Below are 16,979 nucleotides of genomic sequence, written 5' to 3'. Positions count from 1 at the left end.
GATCATCAAATAAATTATAAGATAAGAAATAAAAAGAGAGCATTCTTTGTTGTTTTATTAAGCTCTAAAAATCTATTTTGTTCATACAACCTGCTCAAACGGCCATCTTGAGGACATAAACCTTTATACCTAAGACCTTTCCAATTTATTTTTTTATTTTTTCCAGCTTTTATTGTCATTTCACTGTCAGAAGTACAGAGCAATAAAATGAACTCTCTGCATTCAACCCATTCACTTGGGGAGCAGTGGGCTGCCATTGTGTGGCACCCGGGGAGCAGTGTGGGGTTAAGGGTCTTGCTCAGGGACCCAGAGTGGAGGCTGTGGGATTCCAAGCACAATGCCCTAACCACTAGGCAGCCACTCCCCCTATGTGATTAACCGCCATACTAAAAACAGGGCTCTGAATCCCAATGCTGCACAAATTTGTACATGCATTTCTCAAATGCCTAATGTATTAATTTAACTAGTTAAAAACAAAATTGTAATGTGGATGTACCAAAGAGGAAAATGAATCCTCATAAGCAAACTTTCAACCTCAGTAATTCTATTATTATTACTGTTGGTTTTGATACATTATGCATACATTAGATCTCTGTGCATATTGGATGTTTTCCTTGCACAGGGATCCCTCCCACAATATAAACACAATTATGTTTAGCTAACTGCTGGAGAAGCTCTGGTCCAACCATGAAAATAAATGTCATTTTGATTAAAATATTTTCCGATATTGATGTTTCTTGATTAAAAACAAACATTTAGAGTTCCTTTCATTCTCAGTACAATCTAACTAGATACCAAAGCTTAGCGCTATAATCAGTGCTATTATTGTTAATTGTATAATATTAACGATGTAACAAATAAATCAGGGGCGGATCCAGGATTTTTCAAAGGGGGGTGCGCACCTAAGGGTCATGGGGTCACGGGGTCAAGGGTCACGGGGTCACAGGTCAAGACAATGTGAGGCTAAAAGACCAAAGAATACCATCTTCACTCTTTCACACTACCCTAATTATTCATCCAAGGGTTTTTAATTGATAATTTTAATGGATGAACATAAGTAGAATTAGCATGATTACATTATTGTAATTAAAAAAGGATCTCTCGGTTTTTAAAGCATGCACAAGGTTAAAAGGTAGTTTGAAGAAAAAAATGATCATCAACAATTAATCAAACAAGGAGATTCTTTATTTCCAGAAATGATATTTACACAGAACATGAAATAAAAAAAACCCAAGGACTTGGGTTCAAGTATAGTTCAAGTAAGACAAAGGAGTTTTTTAATATATTTTAACAAGATAAACTGTTGAAAAACAAAAAAACAAACAAAGTTAAACCGCACAAAGAATATTGTTCTCTACTACAAACTTTATGATGACGATAATTGGTTTACAAATGTCAGCCTTCTGGGATGCTTCTGGGCAAATATGTCTATGATTTTGTTGATGTCTAACTGAATGTCCTTGTGCACATACAAAAAAAGCAAAGCCACAAACCTTTCCTGTCCCGTTGTTGAACTCAGCAAAGTTTTCACTGCTTTAAGACCCGAGTTAGCACTTTCCACAGAAGCACTGGTAACAGGTATGACTGACAGAAGGTGAAGAATCATATAAATGTTTGGGTAGCACTTCATATTTGTTATCTTTAGAATTTCAGGGAGAGAGCTGGGTTTTTCCACTGATGATGACCACTTTGTGTGCCACAACTTCACTTCCTGCCTGAATGTTGATCCTGACGGTAGATCATCTTTATATGATGTAAAAATGATAAAAAGTCATACTTTTCCAGCCAGTCCCTCTGGCATGTTCTTTTGGTCACCCCACTGGCTCTTCGGTTGCCTTTAAATTCTCTGGCAGGGAAACTGAAAGATTTGGGTGGTTTTCTGGTCTGAAGAAGCTGGAATTTTCCAGAGTCATCCATTTCACTAATCCGGTCCTTGGCCTTTGATATATCTGTAATAAGATTGATATTTACATTGTCAATTTTGTATGGATGCTGCTGGAGTTGTAAATTTGCCTACATGAAGCTTTTGTATAGTCTTGCTTTATTATGAAATAATTATTATGAAATGTAAGATTTCAAGATTAAGCAAAAAAGTCAATCGTGTAAAACAAAAACAAAATTAGTTGTTTTGACATTGAAAAAAATACAACTATTACTACTACTATAAATACTACTATATTTCGTAAGTTGTTTGGGGCAAATCCGCTTGGTTGAGCGCCGGCTCTTCAGTTGTCTTTACACGAAACACGGTCCTTGTTGTTCATCTGGAAAATAAAATAATTTTTGTGATCAGGGGAACCTTGTAATCTCAGGAGGAGCCACAAAACAATTTAATGTTGTGTTTTTATAGTAAATTATTAAATTCACCGAACACATATCACCAGGTGCACAAAACTGAATATACTTAAAAGTAAATTGTATTTTTATTGTAAAATATTAAATGCACTGAAAACAAATAACACCAGATTTGTAGTTATCATATCACAATGTTAACAAGACTCCCTTAGACTCCAAGCATGTGCTTAGAGCATTCATTGATTTGGATCCTTACCAATTGATAAAAGTTAGTAATGTTTTCATAAAGGATACCATTCTTATTTTAACAGTACAACACATGTGGTACAGGTTTAGACCCAAAAATACATACTACAAAATAACTATTGTATGCATGTCAATGGCAACTAATGTTGCTTATTTTTGTTAATTGTACACTCTTTTTATTACTTATCAAACACTGCAATTTAACTTTCCCGTTACTGGTTAAAGTATTCCTACCATTGCATTACTTTGCAACTTTAGACAACTTGTTTATCAACAATCAACAATGTTGATAATGTTTTCTCATTATCAACATTTTCTAGCAATCATCATACCTTTTATCTGTGTGTCTCCAATATCTGAACGTTCATACAGGTCAACGCTGTGGTCATTTTGTGCCAGGTCCACTGAAGAATAGAAAACAAGATATAAACATTTCAATCTGTGTTATTTAGATTATAGATGTAAGCCTATAGGAAATAAAGTGATAAAGTTGGTTTCTACTTACCCTTCTGTTGGATTGGACCAGAATCTTAAAAGAGATGGTTGTCTGGTTTTCTTGTTTGGCCTTAAATCTTCCAGGTCTCCTCGTTCTCGCAAAGACGCCATTGTGGTATGGCAAGCCGATTGGGCCAATAATCGTCCGTACAATAACGCGCAGTTCCAACCGATATTTTACGCGAGCGCGCGTTTTTTACGTCACCGCACGTTTCCAGCCAGAAGGCGCGGTGACGTAAAAAGCGCGCGCTCGCGTAAAATACGGGTTGGAACCTCGCGTTATTGTACGGAAGATTATTGGCCCAATTGGCTTGCCATATCCCAAAGGGGGGTGCGCGCGCCCCCCGCGCCCCCGCCTGAATCCGCGCCTGTAAATTGATGTTTAAATAATGACCCTATATGCATATTCCTTTCATAAAGCTGCTAACTCTAAATATATACTGATGGGATAAAAGGTTGAGGACACATCTTCTCCTTTCTTCTCCATGGCTTAAATTGGGCTATAAGTAGTAGTAGTAAATAGCCCAAAAAGCTACCGCTTCCAAAAGTATAAAAGAATAAGCCTTTGTGCTATAAAAGGTAAATCATTATTCATGTAGAAAATGTATGGATCTGTGTATGTTAGATTAGCAGTAGTGAAAGCAAACACTTTAATAAAATATAATTTTTTGTGAAATAAAGCAGAAAAGGCAGAAAAAGTGACATTTAAAAAATGGTTTTAAAGATGGTTTCAATAGCAAACAGAGCGGTTAGCACCATTAGTGTTCCTAACTCTATTCTATTCAACTCTTTGTGTACGTTCTTCACTTGCCATGTGTCAAAGGTTTCATGAAGGATTACAGCATTTTTTTATTCTTAATAGTTGGCAGGGGTTGAGCCTTCCGAGTACTGAAATAAAGCAAAAAGCTCTTTATTTCTGCAAAGCTTCAGTGTTCCCTCTAAACTTATTCATGCAATAACATTGCGACACAACCTGTATAGGTAGAAGCGTGTGCGTTCAGAAAGTTAATTTAAGCTACTCAGACTTAATATCATGTTCTTAGAAATTAAATGCATCGGTGTTGAAATATATATATAGTCTGTTAATTTAGATTTTTAGATATATGATTCAATATAAGTCAGAATCATTTGTTTTGAATCAGGTTAAAAATGTTCAGCATCATTTTGAGCTGAAGCAAAGGTACATATAGGTTACATGATCTAGGTAGATACCAATCATCACATCAGACATTGATGATGAGTGTTCACTCACTATCTTATATGGGTTTATTTATTTCTGAAATGTTTATTTCATGAAATTGATGGAGTTACTCAACATATTCATTTATGGATATAACAAATTTGTTGCCTGTACTGCTTAAGTGTCTAGAGTAAAATCTGTCAAAATTAACACCTCAGCCCTAGGACCACAGATCAGTCTTCTATAGCATCAGATAATAAACAATTATACTACCAACACATCCTTAAAGGTCTTTTCTGAGTTAAAAACTTAACTACTTTTTATTTAATGGCTCAAAAGCAGCAGCTGTAGTATTCCATGAAAGTGCATGAAGGCAAGATCGATACAATATTTTTTTTAACGATTTATTCAAACATGACACATGGGCAAATATAACATGAGTAGCTAAAAACACTTCAGTAAGTCAGATGAAAACTTTATTTGTACACCATTTTTATATGCATGAAAATGTTGTTTATGTCCCTTTTTTTCTAAAAAAAAAAAAAAAACCCAAAACAAAAACCCTCCAGAATATTTTGAGTTACAGAGAGTGATGCCTGTCTGGTTTGAAATCTATAAAAAGCCCTTATATAAGCTGAGCAGTCAACAACTTCACAGCAGACAAATGGTACAGCATTCATATATATATATATATATATATATATATATATATATATATATATATATATATATATATATATATATATATATATATATATATATATATATATATATATATATATATATATATATATATATATATATATATATATATATATATATATACCTGTCCAAAGCAGCCTATTGCTGCTCAGTACAAAGGATCATGAAACTTTTTTTATTTTTTATTTTCTGGAGGTGCAAAAGCTGTACAAGAAATAATTAAACTTTCCCCTTTTTCATTTTTTTAAGCTAATGTTTTGACAGAGCACTTAAATACAATGCAGTTTCTTTAACAGTAAATACACAAGTGCATGTCTATACCAAACAATGTAACTCACAAAGATCACGAGCTTCATACTGTATACATGACATAGAATGAAATTCAAAAGATCGTCTGTGACCTTTGGAGTTATATTGTGTGACGTATGATAGGTGGGTGCCTAGATCTAGAATGGTGTGCAGTCATGAGTTTAAAATCTGGAAGCGCTTCATCTTTTTTTTTCATTGGTCAAATTAATGTTTCAATGCTTCAAGCAGGAGCTCAGTCCTGGAAAAACACCATACAAAATCTGACAGAAGACGAGGAAACAACTGAACCGTACAAGATAATCTATATATTGCTAAGGATCATGGAGCTCAAGTATGTCTACCAGGTTGCATTCACATAACCTTCGGTAGAATACTTCCGTTGTGTATTTTCTGGAGAGGAACCGTTCACAAACAACAGTCAGTTTGCTTGTTGGTGAGCAAACTGCGCCATAGTCTGCCGTTTATCAGGAGAAATTGAGTAAAGTCACTCTAAGCTGATGATTCAAAACAGTCTCAGCATTCCCACTGCATTAGATGTTAAAGCATCAGTTAGGCGTACTCAGTTTCCCCTGATTCAAGGTTTTTGGTCCCTCTTCATTCCACAAAAAAGTGGTCTTTATATGCAGATGGGAGTTCCTTGTCTGTACGTGCATGGATGCTTGTGCATGTGTGCGAGGGGTGTGCATTGTTCACAACAGCGGCTCATCGGAAGCTTTTTCCAGTCCAATTAGCTTAACTTCACCAGCTGTTTTTTAATTTAGTCTTTGCCTGAAGGTAGTCAAAGATGTCCAGCCTGGAGACACGTACACACACACATGCACACACACGAGGTAATAATAAAAAATAAAACTTCTAGAGCTTTTGGACCACAGGGAAATCAACGCTAAAATGTGTCAGTTTCTTTCCAATATGTCAGCATGATTGTTTCTTGAGATCCTGGCACACTGGAAGCAAAATTTCCCAAAGTGCAGGAAAAAGTTTAAGTCAGCTAGTGCTCACACTGTCAGCTAATCCGTATGACAAACAGGCGCCGAGAAAATTTTAGAAAAGTTGTCTCTTTAACTTTGCTGGTAGCTTATCCTCAGGCTCTGTTTGTCCTGAAGGACTTGTTTTGTCTCTAATTGTAAATCCTGAAGCCGTTGTCGCTCCTCCAGTGCTGTTTGTTCATTCTTAGATTGCGACGCTTGAGGTCTGTCAGTGTGTGAAGAGAATAAAAAGGGTCCAGGTCCCGCTGTGAACATTTGCAGATCAGAGTACAGAGCGGCTTCTCTTTGCAGCTGCAGTCGCAGAATCCTTTATGAAGCTGGCTGCTTGGGTACATCAAGGAGATTGAAATCCAGGATGAATGTTTCAGGACTGCAGAGAGAACTGAATACAAAACAACCAGTACAATATGGTGTCTCCATGAAAAAACATGATCTGTTTTTACTCTGGTCTCCATCCTCTTTCATTCCCTCTGTAGAGTCTCCTCCTCTGCTCAATGCTCCCCTCTGTTTAGATTCCACATACAAAACAGTTGAGGTGAGGGTGAGATCTGGTGAGTGCTTATTGCTTTGCTAACTTATATTGCTTGCTTTCTTATGCATTATTTTGTCTATGACTTCTAATGTCAAAGTTTTCAGACTGTTTTAATAAAAGCCAACCATGGGTACACTTGGGTAGCCTCTATATGGCTTCTCAGGGGTAATTTTTACATTACTCATTTCCATGGTACATTCCAGCATTTTGATATTTGCTTTAAAATAAAATTAAACAAGAAACCTAATATGAACATTGTCAAAACTCCCACTAGATTCAATTCAAATTGGAAAAACAGCGGGAACAGTTAACTGCATACAGGTGTAACATCCATCTTCTACCCCATGTGTTATGGTAGAAGGGGTTCTTTGAGGAATTGGGTGCTTTAACAGACAATTGAAGATGGACAGGTTTTGGAGGTGCTTTTAATTTCACCATCTTAGAACAAAACATTAAAAAAGATTAGATTGTCTTGAGTGTGGAGCAGGATCTGCAAGCTGATGGTTTCTTTATCAAAGATCCACTGTAGGCATGTGGAGATCATGGAAATAAGATAATATTTTAGCAACACTTTTGGTCTAATCTTCAAATGATTTAGTAGTCAAAGTTTGGGTAGTCCTTATAAAACTGTATTTTACTGTTGGTTTTAATTACAAATAAAGCTTTGAAATTGTCTACTACTATAATAAATGCTCATTACGAGAGAGGGACATTAGAGAGGGAAGTCTGGGCCTACTTACTGAAACTACGACCCCAGCGACCTGACCCCAGATAAGTGGAAGAAGATGGATGGATAAAATCTTGAACTATCTTTTAAAGAATCTCTGCTCAGTTCAGAGTCATCTAGGACAGTGTTCCCAAACTTCAGTCCTCCATGGCCAGGATCCTGCAGCGTTAAGATGAATCTCTAATTCAACACACCTGACTCCTGTAGTAGTTTATTAGCAGAGTTCTGCATAACTTCACTTTATCCTAGTGAGCTGGTTTAGCTATTTGATTCAGGTGTAAACATCTAATATGAGTTTGACACAACGGATCTAGTATGATATTTATTTTAAGGTTTAAAACATAAGATTATCTTTATTTTTTCTAAAATCCCACTGGTCTTGTCCATGTGAATCTACTATCATATGTCCTCTCATGTTGTAAGATCTATGTATCTTCATCACAACCCTTTTAGGAAAAATACGGTAAGACTTTTCTTCAGGAAAACCCAAAACCTCCTTTTATATCAGGCTCCTGTTTTCAAATATCTTTAAATGTGACGGTATTTTGAAGCCTTAATACCGATTTTGGTACCTATAAGAAGTTTGAGAAACACTCCTTTAATGCATTAGGAGAGATTTGAGATTTGAGACAGTTCAGTTAAGGATTTAAAGGCTAGAGAGCTTTTTCACCTAATGTGACACACTAAAAGCGTTTTCCCCTCATGGGACTAAAAGTCCTGAGGAAAGAGGGACGCTATGTAGAAAAACCGGAGCTACAACACGGCAAGTTAAATACACCAAAGAGCAAGAGAGAGCACAAGCGCAGATGCATGTGATGCATTTTCACACCATGCATATCCTATTGGTGCTTTTGTATTCATGATCCCCATTCTCTGCTGATCCCTTATTATAAAATTGAGTGAGCAGGCCCTTAGCAGCACTCGAGGCAGCTTCACTATGCAGGTTTTTCACATCCATGTATGGTGCAGTCCAGGAACCCCTGCAGGATTTTAAGCTTGCATTATACTTTTGATTTATTCTCTCTTGTTAAAGTTATAATTAATTGGCCTATTTTATCTGCTTTTGTTCATTTGCGTCTTTATTAAACATAAAAACTAAGACAGATTTATCTTGCTCACTGATGATTTGCCCAGACTTGCCAAAACTTTAACTAGTGCTGTTGGAATTTAAAAAATCCAGATATAAAATAATATGGAAATTCAAGTAGCCTTCTGCATTTGTGCAAATTTAATCATGTTTGTGTCTGGTTGTTCAGTGGGGAGCGAATTTGATGCCTGCCATGCTTTCTTTGACACTGTCGTCCATCATAGCTGACTCCTAATACACAGTAACTCGCACAGTAGGAGGACCCAGGGAGATTCATGGTTCATAAGATTTTGAAGCAGTGGGCAGCAACACCCGACAAGCTCTTGGTACCCATCCGTCAGCCTTCCATGGGTGCAGAGGAGCAGGTTTAGGCGGTGGGGGAAAAAAAGTGCTAAATAGGGTGTGACTGTGATAAGTGATGCAGTTTGATGAGGTTCCACCACCTGCCTGATGTGCTGTAGCATGTGCCAGACTTATCCACTGCGGCATATCTGGTGTCCTTATGATAACAACTGAAGGGGAATTTAATTGGTAAGTCAGACTAGCTGAATGAAAAAATATTTTCGAAGAAATATTGGTTTAAGATGGAATCCCTTTGCAGAACAAGATCACTAAAAACAACAAACCAATATATTTTTTTTTTTTAATCAGAAACGAAAATGTTTCTTTTAAACAGGGTTGTGAGGCGAACCTGTGAACAGTCAGTAGCCACTCACAAGACGTAAAATCTATTTCAGTTAATTTAGGGCTGCAGTAAGAAATATTATCTCTTTTTGAAACTTGCCCTATTTAAAACTAAATCCACCATCCTGAAAATGTACCACAAGTCAGCTGGATGCCATAAACTGAGGCATCAGCTTAAGGCTGGATGCTACTAGTGTGTGTTTGCTGGTAGAAAATAGCCTGGTTGCTTGTTTGATGGCAGCATTGTGTGTTATGCTTCAAAACCATCCTAAGTTTTAAGAATTTGTTAGAAGATTTATCCTTTCCCATCGAATAATCACTGTACCACTGATATGCGCCCTCCAAGTTGTGTGTATTAAAATTTTTTAGTCTCTTGTTTCATGTAGCTTAAGAGGCTTCATTATGCAAAAATAGTGCCTTAGCAAAATCTGCCGAATTTTAAAGGCTGTAAACCTTTTCAGGTTCAAATTTGTTTATGCAGACAACATTGCTCCTGAATGGCCATTTAAAAACTGTTACACTGACTCATCCTCACGTAAAAATAAACGCAAAAAGATGAAGACACAACAGCTAAAGCATTGCACTCAGAATGCAGACCACTGTACTGTAGTCCCCAACTTTGATCCTAATTCACATGCACTATTTAGAAAAAATATTTCAAGTTCTAAAAACATTGGCATCATTTCCTTGCGCTTCTACCAGCATTGCCTACATTTTTAAAATGGCAGGATAGTGTCGTTTGACGCCAGCTTTAGACTCTTCTGATGAAAGCACTCGTCTCCACAAACTCAACATATTTCTGTTGTTGAAGGGGCTCTTTTCTGGCATGCCTCTAACAGTTATCTTTTAGATGTAGCATCTGACAGATAGTGGACCCAAAATGCCCCTTCTTTATTGATGAGCTTTTTTAACCTCCTTTAACAACTTCAAAAAATGTTTTAAAAAAAAACAATTCACCTGACTTGTTTCCAAGTTTAAAGACGTTTTGTTTCCGATCCAGAAAGCTTTTTCAACTCAAATGTCTGAAATAGTGTTGAGTTTGAGGCTATATACAGTAGCCCAAGAAAGCCTTGTTTTTGTTAGGACTTTTAACAACCTTCTCACCTCGACACAATAATCACTGATAAAAAAAAATAGCCTATGGGTTGTTGCATGTTTACCCAAAGAAAACTCTAAACTACCTAAACAAGTTAAATTCTAACAATAAGGTGGTAGTTCCCTATATGTATATGAGAAAGATCTTTTTTACTAAACACTTGCAAAAAAGTAAAAATTTTTTCTCACTGGTTGGATTTTGGCGATTTGAGATCATGCTGCCGCCATAAAATATTCATCTATTTTAAGATTCTTTTTACTTATCGTGACAAGAAAATCCAAAAAAAGTCAAATGTATTACATCTAAAACTGTTCAGCTGCAGCTAATGTGCAATGCTTGATGGGTAAAAAAAAAAGAACATGTTGAACAAGCTTAGCTCCGTTTAACTCATAGTGGGAGATTGGGTTGTTTTAACAGATTTGCATCTTCAAACCAAAGAAGGGTCTCTGTACCTTCAACAGCCTCTGCAGAAACCCTGGCAAGCAGATTAACTGTCCTGATTCAGAAGGCTGCTGGTGTAAATCATTACAGGGCACACAGAACAGCAGCCCTAAGGGATATCTGAAGCCCTCAAATGTGACGCCAAATGTTTTGATCAAGCGTCAGCATGTGACGTGTTGAGAATATAAATGTGTTACATTCTCAACAACTGTAAGGCTGTTGAAATAAAGAGGTCTTAAAGAATGGCTTGAAACTGAAAAAAGAACATTGAAGGAAATATTTTGCATTTCTAATATCCGTATCATTAAAAATCTAAATAAAAATAAAATTTTAGACCTGTAAATCCAAACATCTAAATTGCTGGATAGGCATTAGTATGGATAAAAAGTTCTTCTGTTTTGCTCCTCTATTTGGATGAAAGCATAGCCTCAGACCAAGCTGCTCTCTTGATGTGTAAGCTGTATGCGTCCAAGGCATGAATTACATTAGTGATTTGTTTAAGTGCTAGCAGTCATTCACTTGTAGTGCTGAGACACTTCATTAAGAGGGAGTGAAGCAAACTGCAGCGCAAGCAGCAGCACTAAACACTCGCATCAAACGGCTCCACTCAGGCATCCCTTGTAAAGGTGTTTTTGTATGCATCAGGGCTTTCTCTCCTTACACTCAGAAACCCTGCATGTTGGTAATAATCTATCTGGAAGCCGGTGTTTGCAGAGCCTTGAAGAAAGTATTCACACTCCTTGAGCTTTTATTGCTTTTTTCCACTTTTAAAGCATCAATATGCTTTTTTTTGTAATTTCATATGCTAGAACAACATAAAAAACATATAGGTGGAAATTAGTGATTGATTTCTGAGGGCAGTTGGTTGCACTGGATTTTGTTAAGAGTTGTTAAGAGGGTGAATCTGGAGGGAAACCATATTTCTTAGATTACTATTTTTGGTTTAAAAAAAATAAACATCAATCCCTTTCCTTCCGATTTCCTTCAGTGATGCCCTAGTTGGTCTGACACAGGAAATCCCAGTGAAAAAGAATAGCGTTACCGCTAAGAAAAAATGAAAACCTCAAAGGATATAAATACTTCTGACGACTACTACGCTTGCATAGAGCTGAAAAAAAGCAAGATGTATCTCAGAGGAGGTATTCAATCAATAAAGAAACACTGGCACAAGCTACACCAGGGAACTTCACAATGATCCTGCTCGACAAATTGAACTTTTCTGTCAAATTTTCAAGCATCAGTAGCTTCTTTTGCAGCTATAAACATCCTCAGCTTAGGAGACATTTCATCAAGCCCCTGCACACAATAAGACAGCTCACCGATTCATTTCACAAGTCTCAGAGAATTAGTGTTTTGAGAGAAAATTGTGTTTCTGTTTGTCTCCGGGGGGGAATGGAAGTGGAGTCTGCAGGCTTTTTGACATTGCAGAAAATATTTGACGACTGTGTACATGTATGCATGTGGGAGTCTGCACGTGGTTTGGATCATTCTCATTGCGTTTGCCTCTAGATTGAGACAAACACTTCCCACAAACCCTCACCCTCCTCTCTGGTATGAATCGCAAGGCTGATATCTCACTCTTCAGAAAACCGCAGGGCAAAGAGAGCTGACAACACAATGATATTATTTCAGCTGATGAGAGGCCGAGGAATTTCACGGGAAAAAGGGATTCTGGGGTAAATAAAGTCTCTGTGTGGAGTTTGACTATTTGGGCATGGTGGAAAGGTGCTACAGAGGGGAGCAGAAGGTTGCAGAGATGCAGGAGGAGACAATGCAGAGAGGTGTGTCAACACACTGAGAGGCCACTCAATTATTTAGAAAAGCTGCCATGTTCAAAGGGTCAGAAATGTCACCTGCTGCTCCGTCACCTTCACAGCTTATCCGCTTGGGGTTCGATCCAGTGGTCTTAGAAATATACAAATACCACACACAGATGCTGTTTTTTTCTGTTCTTGCTAAAAACAGTGAGGAAAATGCAGTTACTAAAAATCCCAGATGTGATATTTGTTTGCTCCTCCACAACACCAAAGCTGTGGATATTAAGGATATCAAAGCACATCCCTTTCAGGATGAACTCCATGTCTTTGCCTATTCGCCCTCTCTGTTCCTTCACACTGTCACCTCTGTCTTGCTGTTGGTGGCCAGTCCCTTGTGCTTGGGGTGCATGTGTGGTGAGTGGCCGTAGCCCAACGGCTGTGAGAAGAGCTCTGGCAACGTCTCGATGCTGAACTGCCGCTTGTGGGAGTAGGCCTGACGCCGGCTGTTCTGCTGGTGCAGCGGCTGGTGGTGCTGCTGCTGGATGGGATGGTGCTGCTGCGCGCCGATACTCATGTGGGTGGCTGTTGGGTGCGGGATGTGGCTCTTGCTTGGGTCCCAGGCTTTGAAGGCCGAGCTGGAGGTGAGCGGGTGTGTGTTGGTTTTGGAAATCTTGGGTTTGGGCATCTGGGAGGCGTTGATGGTTATGGCCAGAGGTGCATGGACATCTGGAGGTGGGAGGAAGGGCTTGTCCTTGGGGTGGAAGTTGATTGGTTGGAAAGTTGGAGGAGACTGGCGGTGGGTGTAATCTACCATCGGATAGCTCTTGTAGTAGTCTCTTACACCTGTGTCTGGAGGAGAAAAAAAAGAAAATACAGACTTTAGTGAAAATATATTCAGTAGGATTACTGTATATGAACAGATTTTAAATGCCAGAACACACCAGATGCAATTTAGTTGAAGTGACATTTCAGTAAAACTCTTTGATAGGAGCTCATGCAACACATTCTCCTTCCAGACATGTCAAATATTGCTGCCTGGTCATTCCCTCACATCATTTATTGACATTCAGGGTGCATGACAGGTTGTGGCAGGAACTTGCGAAAATGTTCGCTGAACTGCAAATTAATGAAGTAGCACTAACCCATCCTTTACCTTATCCCTAACCCTTATACCTAAAGAAACACCAGTATACATGCCACCACACACATAAAGCTATCAAAAACAACTTTGTTGGCTAAATTTGTTATGTGGTAAAATGTCCGCAACCTGTCTTTTACCTTGGGCATCAATATATTGATAGGGGTGAACCCCTTTTGCATCAGTATGTGAGGTGTAGGGAGATTAGGTCTAAAGCGTCAGTATTTGATGAGATGGGAGTCAGAATGCGTTGGCTCAGGAGGACAGATAGAGTGAAATAGCAATTCTCTTTGAGCTTAAAAAAATAAACATAGAACAAGGAGAAGCTTATAAGAGACAATCCAAGATACACGCGGCTTATTGCACTTCTTACAATATACTGAAAAAATATTTGACAAACTTTACGAAAAAGCTCCCTGAGAATTACCTTTCACTGGCCTCGCCCAGTTATAAACAGCTCCACTGTCTTTGTTGTGGCTGCATTTTTGTTTTTTAAACATCATTTCTATTATGGTTCGTATTAAACTTCTTTACCTGTTCTGTTTAGTTACAATTGTTAGAATGTTGAAAATTAAGAATGACCCCTTTTCATTTTCTATTCATTAAATATTGCAATTAAATAGATAAATGATCATGATATTGTCAAAGCTTATGTATGAATTTTTTTTTACAATTATCTTAAGACTAAAAGTTTCTACCCTATTTTCATTTATTTCATTTAATTCATTATTTGAATCAGAGGGCAGCAGGGAGAACAGTCCATGGTGGGGATGTGAAGGGTCACTGATGATGTTATGGGCTTGGGACACTACCGTGGACTCAACTGTGTTACTGTGACTCTAAACTAAATAACCAGCATCCATGAAACAGAGGTGAAGTGGGGACAAGATGTTATGGTTCTCCCCTTTTGGACTTTGAGTTTTTAGCTTTTTTCATTCTGAGTAATTCTGTTTTTTTGATCCTTGGTTTGTTTCTATTTTTGTGATATATTTAAGTAGTCTTAAGTTGCTCTCTGTTGCCCCCTTGTGCCTGTCTCCTTCCCCAAGCTCTAGACTCTTCCATCCACACCTGCTCCATATCAGCTGATTACCCCAGTCTTTGTTTTGTCTACCATATACACTCTTCTGTGCATTTCTTCAGTGCTGGTTTCTTGTTGTTTGTTGCTTCCTTGTCTCTGGCTCCCAACATGAGTTTCCCCGATGTTTGTTGGTTTTTGGTATTTTTGGGTGTTTGCCTCAGTATCTCTTCATTAAACCTACAAGAACTAATCTCTGCCTCACTTTTCTCTGCAACCTCACCCCCCATGTTGAGACAATACCGAAGCCTAGAAAAGTGTTTTTCAACTCTGGTCCTCAAGGCAAACTGCCCTGCGTGTTTTAGATGTTTCCCAGCTTCCACACACCTGTGATCAATTGATAGCGGATTATCAGGCTTTGCTGAACTGCAATCATCTGAATCAGGTGTGCTGAAGTTTAGAAACATCCAAAACATGCAGAGCAGTGTGCCTTGAGGAACAGGGTTAAAAAACACTGGCCTAGAAAACTAACAATTTAACTCAAAAATGTTTTATTTCAGTTTTAAATTTCAACCTTGTAGAGAAATAAAATTGGTCATGAATAAAATCATTGTCTCTTTTTTAAATGGTTAAACTAAGGCAGCTTTTCAGAAAAAAAAAACAAGCCAAGATGAACAAACAGAAACAAACAGATGTAAGCAAAATGGAAAAGATAGCCAATGCTACCTGATGGCATGACCCATCCTGCTTATTAATTGATGACGTAGTGTTTAGCTGGTGAACAATACATAATTTCCGTTTCCTCATAGAACAGAACTTTGAAATACTGTGGTTCTTAGTGAGGGGAAGCTGGAAATGGACTACTGTTGAAAAATATGGGACAGCACAGTGACAATAAATTAAACAGACCCTCCCTTTAAAGAACAGCGTTTGTTGCTGTCCACTGAAGTGTTTCCACACATGTTGTCGCCAGGCGGAGCTGACAGCGAGATCCGCTGTGACAGTATTACTCAACATCCTCTTTAGTTCGCAGAATCTCCCATCTGGGCCACTGTTTTTCCTGAGCCCTCAGTTTTGTTTTCAACTCCATATTTCACATATTTCCTACTCTTCTTAAACATCAGCTTTGCTCTTTTCCACTCACAGCCTAAAAATTGCCCTAGGTTTAGTCTGAGCCACTGCATTATAATTGCATAAGCTGGAGCTGCAGAAGGATTTTTGAGTTTTACAGCATGCTCTGTTTGGATTAATTGTGATGCAGCACAGAATGTTAAAGGAGCTATTCTAGGAGTGCTTGCTCTGTAAAATGCTAATTGATAACGTTTGAGACATCTAGCCTTAAACTTCAGTTTAATAGGTTTTGTAAACTTTGCAAAAACATGTTGTTGCAGCATGTGGTTAAAACTTAATGGACTTTTTTGCTTTTTACCATTTATCTGGCCAATATCCATCCTGCATAATTTCCCACCTTCATTTAAAAAAAAAGATGTAATCAAATGTTTTTCCATTTAATGCAAAGCACCAATGATTTTTTTTAGATAAGTTAGAATAAAAAAACAGCAATACATTTTTTTTAATCTTCTGATAAACTTTGGTGCCTCTTAAAGTTGTGCTTTATATGAGCCCAAACATGCAGAAAAGAAGCCTTTTTGGTGGAAACGTAAAATCCTATGGCAAGTAAGCCTTCATTCTCTGGCACTCTGCATGGTTTTATCATTTTGCTCTTTGCTGGTGAGGGGGAGGAAAGAGAGGCGGTGAAAAATGATTTTATGTAAATGATGGTTGGTGTACCGATATCAGGGTGTTACAGAACTCACGTCGCCCTCACCTGCAGCATATTTCCATCAAATGGAAACCTTTCTATCCCTTGAGTGATTTTCTCTCATTTGTTCTGGCCATCCTTCCTTTCTAGCCTGTGTATATACATAGCAAAAACACCCTGACTCCCACATTATCTTCACAAACCAAACTTTTTTACTGAACTTCCAAAATACAGACAGCATTTAAGTTTAGCAAGGATGGAAACACATTGAACCACTTCTAGAGAGCTTTAAAAAGTGCTTATCGTTTTGTCGTCTGAGGAGCTTAAGGACTTGCTGATCAATTAATCATCTCTCAGAGGAACCCACCCTTCATCGACCCCTGAGGTGGTCATTACACATAGAAACTGTACCAAAGAAGGCTCAAGCAAAGAGCTTCTGCAACCAGTCAAGAACCTGTCACCATATCTACAGGTCATCTTCTACCTGACCATTACCTTTGTTCTTCCTGTGTTCCTTGAACAATGTA

At 38.0% G+C, this 16,979-nt stretch overlaps 1 protein-coding gene across 3 annotated transcripts in view; it reads right to left on the bottom strand.

Moving 5' to 3' along the window:
- Positions 1 to 9,205: 9,205 nt before the first annotated feature.
- Positions 9,206 to 16,979, bottom strand: part of LOC119780315 (protein shisa-8) — a 142,724-nt gene continuing 134,950 nt past the window's right edge. For all 3 annotated transcript variants that reach the window (XM_038280316.1, XM_038280315.1, XM_038280317.1), the window contains one exon: positions 9,206 to 13,386. In XM_038280316.1, the coding sequence (XP_038136244.1) occupies positions 12,890 to 13,386 (497 nt within the window). In that variant the 3' untranslated portion in view covers positions 9,206 to 12,889. The remainder of the gene's footprint in view (positions 13,387 to 16,979) is intronic.

Source organism: Cyprinodon tularosa, unplaced genomic scaffold, assembly GCF_016077235.1.
Source record: "Cyprinodon tularosa strain WSP-4 unplaced genomic scaffold, ASM1607723v1 ctg159, whole genome shotgun sequence".
Classification (NCBI taxonomy): Eukaryota; Metazoa; Chordata; class Actinopteri; order Cyprinodontiformes; family Cyprinodontidae; genus Cyprinodon; species Cyprinodon tularosa.
Note: the sequence above shows the minus strand (reverse complement) of the source record. Positions and strands in the feature narration are given on the sequence as shown.